The 16,048-nt window shown below is 37.0% G+C and overlaps 1 protein-coding gene across 1 annotated transcript; it reads right to left on the bottom strand.

Annotated features, from left to right (window-relative positions):
* Positions 1 to 1,061: 1,061 nt before the first annotated feature.
* Positions 1,062 to 12,047, bottom strand: LOC110097839. The gene is made up of 5 exons (XM_020824446.2): positions 11,733 to 12,047; positions 10,725 to 11,033; positions 10,587 to 10,636; positions 10,438 to 10,490; positions 1,062 to 2,029 (listed from the first exon to the last, which is right to left on the bottom strand). The coding sequence occupies exons 2-5, from the start codon at positions 10,973 to 10,975 to the stop codon at positions 1,679 to 1,681; spliced, it is 705 nt and encodes a 234-aa protein (XP_020680105.1). The 5' UTR covers positions 10,976 to 11,033; positions 11,733 to 12,047; the 3' UTR covers positions 1,062 to 1,678.
* Positions 12,048 to 16,048: the final 4,001 nt, after the last annotated feature.

Here is a 16,048-nt window from a genome sequence, read left to right as displayed (position 1 = left end):
CAGCAAACGAATGATGTGGCACGTTCTTATTTGCCTCCGGACAGTGTTTGTATCCGCACATAATAATTTCATGGAAATGAGAGATCATAAAGCTCTTTCATGATACAATAGGCTACTTATTTGGGTTGACTATTTTTAGGAACATTTTTTTGGCATCATATCACTATTTATGTTACATAATATAATCAATATTGCATATTTATGTTTATAATAAGAATAATAATAATATGTCCATTCATGAGTGTTAGATGATATATGAAATTTAAATCTCTAAATAGGTCTATTCAAACAAGTATTGTGAACTCTGATTGAGATTTGGTTTAGGTGGTTTGGGAGAGAATAATATGAGAGAGAATTTATATTTGTTTTGCAAGACATTTGAGATAATTTTTATTTATTAGGATAATTTTTATAATTATGTATTCTTTTATTTATAAATATTGCTCCTTGAGATTTTTAAGTGTTATTTATGCTAGAGCAACTTCAAGAGAGGGAATTTGAGCGTAGTAGATGAAGAGAGGATGTGTTAGGTTGTAAGGGCATCTCCAACCAAAAAATTCATCTTTTATTTCAAAATACAATAACTCATCTACAACCAAACTCCATTTCATAACATCGAAAAAAATATGCTGTGTATATTCTTTTTTCAACTGAAAAAAAATATAAAGTTTGTGAACAGTGAAGCCAATATTGAGTCAATGTTCACATCATAAGAATAGAGCAAGTTTTCGTGTTTGGGTGAAGCAGTTTGCCGACGACAAATGCTAGTTTAGCATTTGATTGGAGATGGCCTAAGAAAAAACATTTGACATTGCCCATTTTGAGAAGTTTTTGAGCTACTCTGGTATGCATCAAGATTTTACTTATATTATAAATCATAGAGGTAGATCTAAAAAAACTTGGAAAATATTAGAAATAATTTTTATTTATTAAATTTAGATAAGAATTTGACTTTTAACATGACAATGAAGCAAAATGATTCATATAACTGACCGCACAAAGTGAGAGAAAAACTTATTGTTGTAGTATGCATCAAGATAAGAAAACTAGAGGTAGTGACATGATCCAAATCATTCATTCAACATATAACAGATGAGAAGAAATAAAATCTGCAACAAAATCATAGTGAGCTTTATCATTCAAATTCTCATTTTGTTCATCCTACAATCATGAAACAAGTAAAAAATGGCCTACATGAACCAGCTAAATACTTAACAGGCAAATTTGTGGCATTAAGCATTTAGTATATGCTTAAACAAAAGCCATAATGGAAAGAAATGAAGGACTTTCAGGGCTGGCTATACCTTTAGATGACCATTTGCTTAAGGTGATTATCAAGTCAATGCATGAACGCATAGATGGAGATGAACCCCTCTGCAATTTCATTTATTAGTACCTGTAGTCAGGTCACCAAAACCTTCTGCAATTTATTTCATGCTATTTACGTATCTAATACTCAAAATATTAATATTACAAGACTACCATCCATAGAACAAATTTGAGTGCATGGAATAAAATATTAAAGTTTATAGCATGGTGTGAATGATAAAAATGAATTGTATGAGTAATATATTTTATATTAAAGTTGTATATGGATGATAGTCATGTAATATTAATGTTTTGAGTTTTAAATATATAAATAGCATGAAATAAAGTGGTATGTGTGTAAATGTTCCTTTCATTTATTAGCTCCTGTAGTCGAGGTCCAACTAATCTCTGCATCTTTATGTTGAAATTTGCCATTTTGAATGTTCGAACTCGAGCCGCCGACACCTTCGGCTTCATTTTGATTTTCAGAGTTCTTGACAGCGGATTCAAGCTTTACATTTCTAGCATTTTTAGTACTGTTTGGCTCAGTATCAATGATTTTTCTTTTCTCATCAACTATCTCTTTCACAGCTTCCTCCAATGCATCAAGCCTAGTCTTCACCTCTGATAGCTCTTTGTTTGGTTCTTCTTTTGTAGGGGTCACTTCAGCATCTTTCACTCTTTCTTTCTCCTCCGTTTCCTTCTTTTTCTTTTCTACTTCCTGAAACAGCATGTTTGAAATATTAGGCTTTGTTTGGGATGACTTTCTTGCTACTTCTTTAAGCAGCTTTTCAGTATAAAAATTAAAATTTTACTAAAAACTACTTTAAAAAGCAATAAAAAAACCGTCCCAAATGAAGCCTTACTCTCCGCAACTTAGAAGGGCAAAATGACCATGTCATGCATACAGCGAGTAAAGAATCTCACGACAGATCAGATAGATCAGATAAGAAGAATAATCTAAGATAATATCCATTCTTAAACCAGTAAGTAGAACATTATTTAATTATCAAATCTGAGAAGTGAAGAAGGATGAACCTGAAAATAGAACTACACTGCAGGAAGAGCAGATTAGCTTTTTTTTATTTGAAGACAAAATATAAATGTTACCAAAATACAATGAATAAAAAGTATAATATGATTTCAGCTAAGAAAGGCTTTCAGATAAAGATTGCATAGTGAATGGGAACGTTTTTAGCAAGCACTTTGGCTGATATAATGAACGAGTACAGTATCTCAAGAAACCTGCTACAGTTGATCAGACTATCAAGGTTGATTAGATTTAGGTTTCGTTTAGGACAGCTTTCTTCCTGCTTCGTAAAGCAGTTTTTTATTACAAAAAATAATTTTTTTATACAAGAAAATCATTTCAAGAAGTAATTAGAAAGTCACTTCAAGAAGCAATAAGAAATCTGTATGGGACAAAGACTTAGTCATTCACTGAGATCTTATTAGCCCTGCTTAACCAACAAAACCAATTTTCTAAGGTATGGTACCGCAAATTCCAATTCAAAGTCAGATTTGTTTGATAGAAATATGCCACTTACGTTGATGCTAATAAATATTGAACAATGATGCATTTTCTTTCTAGCTAACATAAAAAACTCGATGAAAGCTAACTGAAACAATCACTGAATGGGCTTTCCTTTCTTGAGGAGACCAAAAAGACAATAATGATTAAAGGTCATCAAGACATATAATTGTTACACTCACCATTTCATGCAAGTTAACACGTAGAGCCAGACCTTGCTTTAAATGTGACAATTTTGGACTTCAGGGATTCATACAATGTAAAAAAGAATGTACAATAGCTCACGCAGCTCATCTTGATATGTTGGTTAGGAGTTTAGGCTATTAAACAAGAGTTCTTGTGTTTGATGCTAATGTATGTGTTAGACCGGTCCGATCGGACCAGCTTACGCGATAAGAGGCGGAAATGTCCGCCTCCTGTACGCGCCGAACGCACACCCGAGCGCGCGTGAGCTATTTAGGAAGGATTTTTGAGGGGAGTTAGGAGGGAAATTTGAATGTAGGGACTGTTTAGGGATTTCCTTTTGATTTCTATGTATTAAATAATTTGTTTTCCTATGGTTAGGGCATCTTGAATTTGGCTGAAATTTGAGATCTCTTAGTTTATTTGGGCTCTAGCGGCGTCTAGAGATTTGGGAGAGCAAGATCCTCATCTTGAAAAGAGGATCAATTGTATCTTGGTATTTTCCATTTCCCTTTCATCAAATAATACAAATTATCTACTGTTTCGTGGTTTTGTGTGGATTTTTGTGGAGAATTCTCATTGTTTTCCGATGATTGATGGGAAATACTTGAGATCTACAAGTGTTTCCAATCAGTATGTAATATCTATGTGATTTTGCCTTTAATTGACCCAAAAATCCAAAAAAAATACAATGGCTCCATCAATAGTTTGACCATTCTGGAGAATGATACTAGAGCTACAACTACACTGCCATTTGCCAAATGCTCCAATTTACTTGAAAACTTTACAGGTTGAATGAGTTTATTAGAAGTTTATCCAGGATCAGGCTTGGTGTGGAATTGAGCATTGTGAATGGGGAGTATAGGATGAGATGTTAGGAAAAGAAGACTTGATTCGCATTCTGGGGCCAAATTCCTTGGAAATAATACCCAAGACAGTGAACTCTTAATCAAGCGAGCATGTGAAAACTCTAATTAATCCAATGAACCAGCATTGTTACTCGGAATATATAATCCTTTCCATGCTATAAAAAATTCAAGCTACGATTGTATTTCTAAGCCAAGACTTCTGGATTTAAAGATACTAAAAATTGTGTAACAAAACCATTTCTTGCATTCTTTTCCATGCCACTTCAATTCCTGGACAACCACACAGTTCATTACTGCTCCCGCAAACTTTCACAAAGCTCCTGTTGTAAGGCATGTTAATTATTCAACATCTCCTTCAATTTTACTGGATCAAGAGGCACAAAATTGGGAAAATATTGCATAAACATCATACAATAAACTTTTCGATGTGCAATTAATTTTTTGTGGAAAACTTGAAATTAAGTATTCACAAGTTATAGCTTGTCACTTTAGATAAAAATTTTGGGTAGTTTCCTTAGAATCTTATTTTATGACACAATTTTAAGCAGAACCATAATAGATTCAAAGAAAAATTTGAATACAGACACTTGTTTAAAAATTTCTACCAAAATCGTTTTCTAATAAACCCTTCAATTGAATTTGAGCTGCTAACCTTTGAGTGTACCGTCACCTGTACCTAGAGATGCAAGTGTGCCTAGTCAAAACTTGGTTTGGCAACTTGCTCACAAGCAAGTGGTATTAAGATGGTAATCAAAGCTTGAGTTTCAGTAGGCCATCACTCAACTCAGCAAGCCAGCTTAATCAGAAACAATGTTTAAAATTGTGCAATTGGGTATATTGAGGCCTCAATATGTTTTGAGGCATAAGTCTCAAACCCAAAATAAAGGTTACAACTGATTTTTTATATAATACCCAAATAATATATTAAAAATAACAAATTAACTTTCTATTGAATTATAAAGTAACAAATTGGCATACATATGAAACCAAAAACTGCACAAGACATAAAGTGACAAGCATGTTTTAAAAAAATTGTTCGAGACTCATGCCTTGAGGCTTAAGTCAAACTGAGGCGCACAACGAGCGCCTCAAGGCTTAAGCCGCATTGGTGCCATTGCGGCTTACATTTTTTTTGAATGAGGCACACGCCTTGAAGCTTAACTCCTCAAGATGTTTCGAGGCAACGCCTCATTATAGTTATGTTTTATAATTTATTATTATATATTATTATTAATAATATATATACTTTATTCTATTATGCAAAGAAAATAAACAAATTAGCTATAGACGAATGAACAAGGTTGAATGTTTGTGTTATATTTAATAAAAAATTAAAAGAGAAACACTTCAAATTATAGAGACGAATAACTAATGATGAAATAAATCATTTGGTTTTTAATAATATATTTTCTAATGATGAATGGATAATAACAAAAAATAGTAAAATATTTAAAATTGAAAATAAAGGCATGCATTTGATGATGAAATGAATGAAAATTTATATTACATTGAATCTAATGTTAATTTATATGGGAGTTAAAATAAACGTTATAATTGAAGAATATTTAGAAGATGATAAAGAGTTGGAATTTGACGATAATATAATTATTACATACGAGGCTATTATGAAAAAAAAATACTTCTCCATCAATAATTTTCCCACAATAATATTACAAACCAATCAACAAAAATAACTAAACCATGTATAACAACAACAACAACAAGCCTTTATCGCACTAAACCATTTGAAATAAATATATAAAGGGTAACCATAATAACTACAATGCAGTGTGACCATGTAGTGAGCCACTTAACTGCTACAATATTGCCTACGGTATTACCAGTAACAACTTGAACAATGCAATGTGATTCAATCTCTTCAATATACTTACTCAACAATTCAAACATTTATATGGCATTGTTTGAATTCAAGCTAGCATCAACCACCTTTATAAATGTTGTTAGACAATTACTCAAAAAGTTCACTAATGTTTTTTCATTATGAGGTGTCCAACCATCAACCAAAAGAGAACAATCATATTTAAAATAACATTATTTGTGAAGTTGCAATAATTGTTAAATGTGTTGTAGCTCATTGTTCAAGTACGGAACCCACACCTCATGATAGCTTAGGGTTTTCATTCTATGACCAATTTGTCCAAATGCCTCCACCAATATCAAAGAGTTATCATATTTAAATGTATTGATGGGAATACCAATACCCATATTATGCGACTATTAGCAAAACACTTAAACTAATCATTCCCTCATCTCCTTCCCGATAGTATTCATTTCTTTTCTTTTGCATTTTACCATTTCGTTACTTCACCGCTTCATGGATTTAAGTTAAAATATATCCAACAGTCCGTCAGCCTTCAATTCTTTAACCATGGAAAACATGTTAAATTTTGACCAGGACTACTTGGTTTTGATTTATGGTACAACTTTAATGGCCTAAAACCTGTAATGTCCTCACCCATCATGTCAAAATCACTTCCTTCATCCATATCATATGGCATTTCATTGATTTGATCTTTCAACTCTTTGTTCATACACTTAACGAATTTCATATTTTACATATGGAGGGTAGTTATCACTATCTCTAGCATTTTTATAACCCCCAATCAAATGTTATTTATGACGAGTAATTTCTTCATTTATAATTATACCACAACAAATATTCCACAGACCTTACATGTTGTTTTCTTACCAAAAGAGTATAGGAACTTTTCCAAAAGTTTGGCCTAATTTGAATATTTTCTTTTTTATGTAACTAATGAATGAAATTGTGAAATAATGTGACTAAAATCTTCATAAAATAATTATATTATAGTTTTGCAAACCAAAAAAAGATAAAACTAGGCTGAAGTTTTAAATCAAATTAGATCAAACCAAAAAATATATACACATAATAAAAATGAGTCAAGCAGAAAGAAAGACATAGTAAACACACATGCAAAGTGATGGGGACATCAGCAGAAGGTTCTGACGCATTTATCAGAGGAGGCATCATAGATCGACAGCTACGATTATGAGCCTTTATTTTTTATGCATTCTATGTATTGTTTTATTTTATATTTCAGTATTTCCTATTTTACCCCTATGAGTAGTTAGCTCAATGTTGTAGCTCGGAGGGCACCTTAGTCCTTTCTTTTGTTATGTTAAGGCCTATATATAAGGGCACTCTCTATTGTATTAGATGATGATTAATTAAAAAATTTATATTTCTGTCTTTTGTTTTCTTGAGAGCTTTCGAGAGAAGAAAGAACTCTAAGAGAGGGCCAAGCATTACCCAACAGCCGCCAGAGGAGTCCAGGCTCTCGATTTTCTTCCATTTTCTTATTCCCTCCTAATTCTCCTCACCAAGCCGCATGTTTCATCATCTTCCCCACTTCATACCCGCCAGATTCCGCCCTCATCCCATCAAGCCGCCGGTCCATCATCCAAACCCAACCGCCGACTTCCCTTCCCTCCACCTCCACCACACACTGTCGACCTCCCTCACCCTATCCCAACCACCACCTCAATCCCACCGGCCAACCATCCCTTCCACCTTAAACCGTCGGCCCTCCACCCAGCATAGCCGCCGACCTTGCCACCCAACCCAAGACCCCTCCTTCAATTGGCAATGAATGCTTTCCTAATTTAGGTAATTCTAATTTGCGAAGATCTTTCCTTTTTTTTAATTCAAATTCAAGAAGATTTGAATTTTAAATTATTTCCAACTCAACAATCCCTAAATTAGGAAACTCCCCTAAATCAGTACAAATATGAAATTAATTTCAGATTTAAATCTCCAATCTAATTTATTGCTTGGGTCCACATACAATCCACTTGGACCCCTCTTTGTCTCTCTCTTGGTCGGCCCCTCCCTTGCCTTTTCCTCTCCCCAATTAATTCCCCCACCTCAATAAATTCACCCATTAAAACTTCTAAACTGCCGGCCCCCTCCCCCTAAACTACTAGCCCTAGCCGAAATTCCCGAACCCCTATTCCCCCATTGCCTCCCTCCTCTCTTGCTTCACATACTAACCAAGGAAGAAGATTCATCACCATTTGGTTCATTTCTTACCATGCACGGCTGATCTGGATGTAGATCACGGATTCGTATTCGACTCTCAAGAATGAATTGATGTATTGAACTCGCCTTTCTTTGACATCAATTTGGGCATTGATTCTACCATGGAAGAATACATCGATAGAATACTTTTCTCCTTGACGGACGCCATCGACGACAACAATCTTCAATTCCAGTGGCAACTTCTACATCGTCCACCTACTCCTCCAACTCCGGCTAGATTTCCTCTGGATGGTATCGTAAGCTCCCTCTTTCTTTTTGTGGCATCGTCAATAGTGCTAAGCTTCTTCTTCCGCTAAGCCATAAAGAAAATGAGTGAAGGAAACTCAAAGTGCATGTTCTAGATATTAATTTGTGAATTCTTGTTACGGCATAGCTAGTTTTACTTTACTCTTGATTACTATTTTAATTGTATTGTTACCCTAGCTTGTAATCGCATGTCAAAGCAAATTACAATTGAGAATTCCAAAAATAAAATCTTTTGATACATTAACCTTAAAGTGGCAAGCTCTACAACAATTTTCCTAATTCCTTGCAATTTTCCTAATTCCTTGCAATTCATGTTTGTATCACATCACAAAGAAGGACAAATCATGAATGTTAAGCAAAGGAGAGACTATTACGTGCAGAGTCCGGACATAGAGAACTGTTCGATTTTATGACTGTGAACAGTAAAAGCACTGTGGTGAATAGTAAAAGCACTGTGGTGAATAGTAGCTGCAATTTTACTGTTCACAATCACAAAATTGAACGATTCTCTATGTCCGGACTCCACACGTAATAATCTCTCTAAGCAAAGAGGAAAGTTAGTGCCAAGCAAAGAGGAAGACGAGTAGTTTATGCTAGACTTAATTAAGAACGTATGATAGTTTTGAAATTCGCAAAGAGAAAGAATTCACATCATTCTTCAATTGTTGTCCTGAGAGTTTAAGAGCAAGGAAGAATCCTCGCCCTTATAAGAAGTTGTCTCTACTCCAAATGGCAGAGAGTGCGAGCGAAGAGAAGTCACCATTCCGAGAGTAAACGAGTGAATATGAGGTGAATCCATCCCACGAGACTACAAAGTGGAGGTAAAGACAATGTTTGCAAAGAGGGTGAAAAGAGGAGTTGTCATCTTCAGCGTGCGTGAGGGTTATCATAAGCAAGAGATTAAAATTCCAATAAAAAACTAATATTAATTAAGAATAGAAATTAAATAATATTAGCAATAAAATAGAGAAATAAAGTAGCACACATCACAAGATCAATGTGCATTATGCTATAGCTCATCAATAGTGCAAATAACATGCATTTTTTAACACTCCACAGTCCACACCTTGCAACAAGAATAACGCTAAGGTGCATCTCGCCAGTCGCCACATTATGGGCAATATCGTGAGCTATTGATATGTATGTTTGAGACATAAATATATTCATCATTTAATGAACAAAATGTACAAATATTTATCTCTTACTCTCCCAACGCCACTCACAAGTCAACAACAACAAACGCCCCTCTTCTCTCCTACTTTTCCCCATACTCTTTTCCAACATCATTCTTCTACACTTCCTCTCACCCATAATGTTCTCATATTTCCCATCACCCTCTGGCTTTTTTTTTTTCTTCCTAATCTATTCTATGATCTTGCACTCCTCTATCCTCTACCACTACTCTTGCAAGAGGTTTTCACCTCTCCTCCTAATCCCCTCATGAATTGTTGCGGTTGCAACCAATGCATCCCAACACTATTAATCTTCCCATTCAAGATTCGTTCTCTTTTACTTATTTTTACAACATTCATGTGTTGAGTCTAGTAAATAGGTTGTTAAACCTAAGTTAGTGTCCCAAGGCTACCAAGAGGGGGAGGGGGGGTGAATTGGTAGTTTAAAATTTATTTCACAAAGTATCTCATGCTGAATTTTATTTGAAGTCTTCGTAGTCTGGAGTTTGATTTTCCTGAAATATTAGTACACACAAGAGCAAATATAAATTTTCTAAAATTGTTAGGAGATAACTACACATTTGAACAATAATATTTGGAATCATCAAAACTATACAAGTTGCAAAAATATAAAGCATGCAAATAGCAATTATCTTAACATCATGCTCTCACAATGAGCTCATCTGCTAGTTGAGCTTACCATAGGCCCATGGAAATTATTCTTGGTAACTGAGAAGCATTTTCTGCTTCATCTAGCCACAAAGTGATTCGTATGCCCGCTAACATATTTGAGATATAGATTGCTAACAGAATAAAGCGCACAAACTTTAAAAACTGATTGGAAAAATTAGGAAAAACTGGCTCTTGACCATGAATATGATCAATAATGAATTGGATGCAAATAGGGCTTTAAGAAAATAATTCCTTCTTGTTTTTTACCTAGATATATATAATTAGAAGCATGTTAAAGAATTTGAAGAAGCACCAAACAATTTGCCATGACTTAGATAAGACAAGAACAAAACATAGATTGAAACGCAGCTTTACCGCCTCCATTCTTCTAATTTCAGAGCGTGCATATTGAGCCACCAAATAAACCGCTGTTAAAAAAAGGAAAAAAAAAACATGTCAATTTTAAGTTGACATTTTGTAATTCCAACTTTATGAAAAGAAGTTGATATAAGCCAAATGAATACCTAAAGAAGGCAAGCAAGCAAAGAAAAGCTGCACAAGGTGGAAGTCGAGCCTGCATTCATGGTGAATCCAATCAAGTATTCCAAAATATTAACCATTGTATTCGCTTAAAGCAATTGAAGCAAAAGTGAGAGACTTGCCCAAACTTCTTCCCCTTGGGAGGTTTTGTGAAGAGAATCTTGGCAGCAGATTTAAAATTAAGGTTCTGAAGTTCTCGATAAGCGTCCAACCTTGTTGCAGCCTCTTCTGTCAATAATAGTTCCTTCTTGGAGCTATTGCTATCCCTGCTACTACTAGTGTGAGAGGAGGCAGCTGAGAAGGCCTGGAATCGAAGCACAATGCAGCGGTGCCTAAGGCACAATGATAGTACCCCAAAACTTCCTGAGAACATCTCCTCCTCATCAACTTGCAGAGCTTTCACTGCTTATGCAGTTGGCGTCTTGGCGAGACTGAATACATAAGAGATTAGATACTAAAATAGTTCCAAAACTCTAAAATTCTATCTTTATGGTAGCAACATTGTTAGCACAGCATAAAAGATTGTTGAACTATACAATAATGAGTAGTGGTGATGGTTATCGTTGAACATGCCAAAGCATCCAAAAAAGCTTTTATGCGCGGCAAAGCTAGAAGAATATAACCAGCATCCACACTATGGTCAACTATAGCTAAATCTTATGGTAAACAACGAAAACAACAGCAGCACATTCATAAAGGAAAACAACAGCAAAAAAATGTCAGAGAAAGAAGCTATCATTACGGCGAGGCTACAACAAAGATAAACTTTTTGATTGCAGTAACCATAGCAATGGTAGCTCAGAGAAGGCAATCAGTGAAGTAAATCACGCTCCCAATCGGGTTTCCCAAAAAAGAAAAATTATCAGTCACCATTTCACCGAGAAACAAGAGAGAAAAGCGAAGTAACAATGCCACAAACAAGCTCGTGAGAAAGAACGCTCAAATGCATGTCTAAAAGAGGTACAAATGCATCTCGTCGTGAAAAAAAACCATAAATCAATGGCAGATCGAAAGAAAAAAAAAACAGCAGAAAACTAATTACAGAAAATGCAAAAAAAGAAGTCACAGAATAAACAAACTGTGAGATGCCAAAACAGAAACAATAAAAGAAAAACATTTCAAAAGCATACATGATCCTTTTATCTCGAGCGATCGCAAGGAGGTAGCACCGGAAGGGCGAAGGAAAGCGCAGCAGAGAGATGCAATGTCATCGAGGGAAGAAGGAAGTAGCAGCTAATTTCTCAGTCGAACAGAAGATTAGTGAACCTAAACTGGTTCGGAGATGATGGGGTGACCTGTGCTTTTGAACGCAAGCGAAAAGCCACCGGAGCAAAAATTTGTAAAAAGAACAAATATAAAAACCCTCGCCGGAGATCGCTGAGGAATCGAGAGAGAGAGAGAGAGAGAGAGAGGCAGCGAGCCGGTATCTGGGCCGGGTTAAGTTGTTCTTGTTTATTTTGGGGCTGTTAGTGGGCTCAAAATTTAATCTGGTCATCATCTAAAAAATTTAGGATTCGGGCCAATTTGTTCGAAAAATGAGTGGTTTGTGTTCAATGACCTAACCAACTTTTAGATCAGGTCGGATTCGAGTTGATCTGAAAACCTGAATGTGACCCGAATCCCACAACCCCAACCCAACACACACTACGTTCCTCCCATGTCCTGCATTCCTGCCGCACCGTGTCACGCACGTGTCAAACCTATGTCCCGCATCCGTGCACCTGCGAGTTGCCTCATGGGCCTTGCATGTGACCGGCCTCACCCCCTGCCCCCGCATTTGACCCCATCGCCATCCTTGCGCACTCACGCGCGTTGCCCACCTCGCCCTTGCTCTGAACCCCATAGCCAACCCTCGCTCACCTACTTTGCATCCGAGACCAGGTCCAGTCCGAGTTTAGATTTCTGACTCATTTCTAGATGCGGGATGGGTTCATTTCTTGTAAAATAATTGCGGGTCATTTTCGAGTTGGATCCAAACCCGACCCGAAAATTCATTTTGACACCATAAATAAAAAGAAGACAGGGGATTTCAAAAAGTGATTGATTTGATGAAAACATAAAATAAAATATTTTTTTCTAACTCGCACATCTTTTATGTATTTTAAATTCCTACAATTTTAGTTGAATTTTGTTTTCATTTTTTCATCGCAAGCTGGTGTGTTGTTATCGGTCACCGTTGATTGTCGTTGTTAGAGGTGTAACTGAGCTAAGCTGAATCGTGAGACCTAGCTCGAGTTCAACTCCTTAACAGCCTCAAAGTCGAGCGTATCGAGCTATATAAAGTTTTCGTGAAGCTGCCCTAATTCTATTGCATAAGTTCATGACTACTCAGAGGATTGGAGACGGCTGGGACTGGGAGAACTCTCTCCTTTGCGTGCCCTATGAGTGACGAGCCGACGACGAGAGGCTAAACTTTAGGATTGCGCCGATGGGCCAACAATTAGAGGCTAAAGGCTTTTTGAGTGAGATTCAACTACTTCGGTCTCCATAGGTAATTTTAAACTTTCTAGGTCTTATGAATCACACTACGCTAAGATCGCAAGGGCTTTATAGAAGAAACACTAGGATTTTGGTTATTGTTGCGTCCTAGAATATTTGTGGCGGTAGAGAAATATGAAGTTTAACATCCAGCACACAAGCTGATAAGAGAGAGGGAGTAGCGTTCATAAGAGACACCAGAGTTTTTATGTGGAAACCCCTAAAAAGGGGGAAAAATCATCGGGCTTGGCCCAGTTTGAATGAATCAACTAGTATTTTTAGTCGATTACAAATGAGTCTCTTACTTGGGAGAAGGCCTTGGCTTGATGTCACAAATGTACATCATATAGAGTTTATTATATGGTGGGAGTTACAATAATCAATATAGACATGTTTGTTTGGTCTACAGGATTATACTCGATAGATTAGAGGTAAAAAAAAAAACATAGTCAGCGACAGAGGTCAAAAGGATCGTAGTCGGCAGGAGATAGGGGTCAAAAAGACCGTTGTTTGGCGATGGAGGTCGGAAGGACCGCAGTAGGTGACGAAGGTCAGAAGGATCGTAGTCGGTAAGAGATTGGGGTCAGAAACCATAGTAGTAGGGTGGTACTATGGTAGAACTCTTGGCATCAGGTGGTGGCCTGGCAGAAATCAAGGCCTCAGGTGGTGATCCGGCAAAACTACGGGTGTTAGGTGGTGGTTCGGCAGAAGTCTAGGTCTCAAGTGATGGTCCGATAGAATTCGGGGCATTAGGTGGTGGTCCGATAGAAATCTAGGCCTCAGCTGGTCGTCCAAAAAACTTCGGGTGTCATGTGGTGGTTCGATAGAAGTCCAAGCCTCATATGGTGGTCTGGCAGAACTCCGGGCGTTAAGTGGTGGTCCAGTAGAAGTCTAGGCATCATGTGGTAGTCCGACAAAACTCCAGGCATCAGGTAGTGATCTGGCAGAAGTCAGAGCCTCAAGTAGTGGTCCGACAGAACTTTGGGCGTCAGGTGGTGGTTCGACAGAACTCCGGGCCTCAAGTGGTGGTCCGATAGAACTCCGGGCGTCAGGTGGTGGTACAGCAGAAGTCCGGGCCTCATGTGGTGGTACGACAAATTTTCGGGCATCAGGTAGTGGTCCGATAGAAGTTTGAGACTGAGGTGGTGGTCCGATAGAACCAGGGCATCATGTGGTGGTCCGATAGAAGTTCGGGCCTCAGTTGGTGGTCCAACAAAAGTCAGGGCCTCAGGTGGTGGTCTGACAGAAGTCCGGGCCTCAGGTAGTGGTCCGACATAACTCTAGGCGTCAGGTGGTGGTCCGACAAAAGTCCGGGCCACCGCAGAAGTCCAGGCCTCAGGTGGTAGTCCGGCAGAACTCCGGGCATCAGGTGGTGGTTCGGCAGAACTCTGGGCCTCAAGTGGTGTCTGGCAGAACTCAGGGCTCCAATGATGGTCCGACGAAACTCCAGGGCCACAAGTGGTGGTCTTGCGGAACTCCGAGTGTCAAGTGGTGGTCCGAAAAAACTCAGGGCCTCTAGTGATGGTACGGCGGAACTCTAAGGCTTTAAATGTTGGTCCGGCGGAACTCAGGGCCTCAAGAGGTGATATGGCGGAACTCAGGGCCTCAAGTGGTGGTTCGGTGGAGCTCATAGCCTAAATTAATGGTCCGGCGGAACTTAGGCTGTGGCCGAGGAGGAGCGAGAAGGCAAGAGCGATCTCTGATCTCTCTCTTGCTCTCTTGCTTGAAGCCCCCTTTCAAGTGGGATGTTATTTATAGATTTCCTAGAGTGACATGACCCGTAAAAATATGGAAGATCAAGGACATATGGGGAATGACTTGGATAGACGGCCGATGTTGAATCCCTTGATCATGAACAGTTTGATGGACATTTGAATGTCTCAGTGATGTCAGTTTTTTTTAGAGTTTTTTTTTAATGTGTCGTATATGATCTTTCATGACAGTCTTCTGATTCTGCTTAGATAACGCAGGAGATTGGTTGCAGCAAACTTCTTGGTGATATTCGTGACAAAGAGCTCAACATTTATGGTGTTTATTTTATTTTAGCATTTTGCTTGTTGATTCTTTTTTTCTTGATAAGTTGTATTGAACAGAACTTCTATGTATTCCATATTTTTTGCAACGGTCGTTTTAATTCTTCCTAGCACCATTTTACTTGTTTCATCACCACTTTTTGTTAGATAATTATAATCAGCTTAATTTCATTTTGTATTAGAATGATTTAAATGTCAAATTAGACTTAAAATATTTTAAATTTGTAGATGTAAGGAAATAGGCCATTTGATATAGCATGATAAGTTTCAATTTGATATTTAATTACTTAATGTAAAGTGAAAATTAGTGCACAAGTTGAAAATATATTTTATTTATACATTATAATAAATAAAAAAAATGAAATTTGTAATTTAAAATTAATTAAATGAGTCAAGCTTAAGCTTTCTAGACAAGTTCGAGCTCAATAAATAAGTCAAGCTCGAACTTCTTAAATGAGCACAACCAATCGAGCCGAGCTTGAGCTTGAATTTTTTTCAACGAGTTGAATTCGATCTCACTGACTGAGCTCGAGCTCTGTGGAAATTAAAAAAAGATCAGCTCGATAAGCCAATTACTCGACTTCACTTAATTCGATTCTTTTACACCCATGGTTGTTGCCATTAGCCATCGTTCACTGCCCCCCTGGCGATTGTCATTTTCATTGTCGCCACTGACTTCCGTAGTTCACTATCGTCAATTATGTTATTGCCAGTGACGGCCACCACTCATAATCAATTTATATTACATTACATTCATTTTTCTTCAAGTAAATAAAAAAATAATTTCAATTTTGTTTTCACATATTTAAACAATTTCAAATATAATGCATATTTTTAATCAAATCAAATAGAGGTTGTTTTAGTAAACCTACTAAAGACAATTTATTAAATCCAGAGGTATTAAGTAAAGAAAATTATTTGGCATATTGCAGATA

The sequence above is a fragment of the Dendrobium catenatum genome, unplaced genomic scaffold (genome assembly GCF_001605985.2).
Source record: "Dendrobium catenatum unplaced genomic scaffold, ASM160598v2 fragScaff_scaffold_574, whole genome shotgun sequence".
Classification (NCBI taxonomy): Eukaryota; Viridiplantae; Streptophyta; class Magnoliopsida; order Asparagales; family Orchidaceae; genus Dendrobium; species Dendrobium catenatum.
Note: the sequence above shows the minus strand (reverse complement) of the source record. Positions and strands in the feature narration are given on the sequence as shown.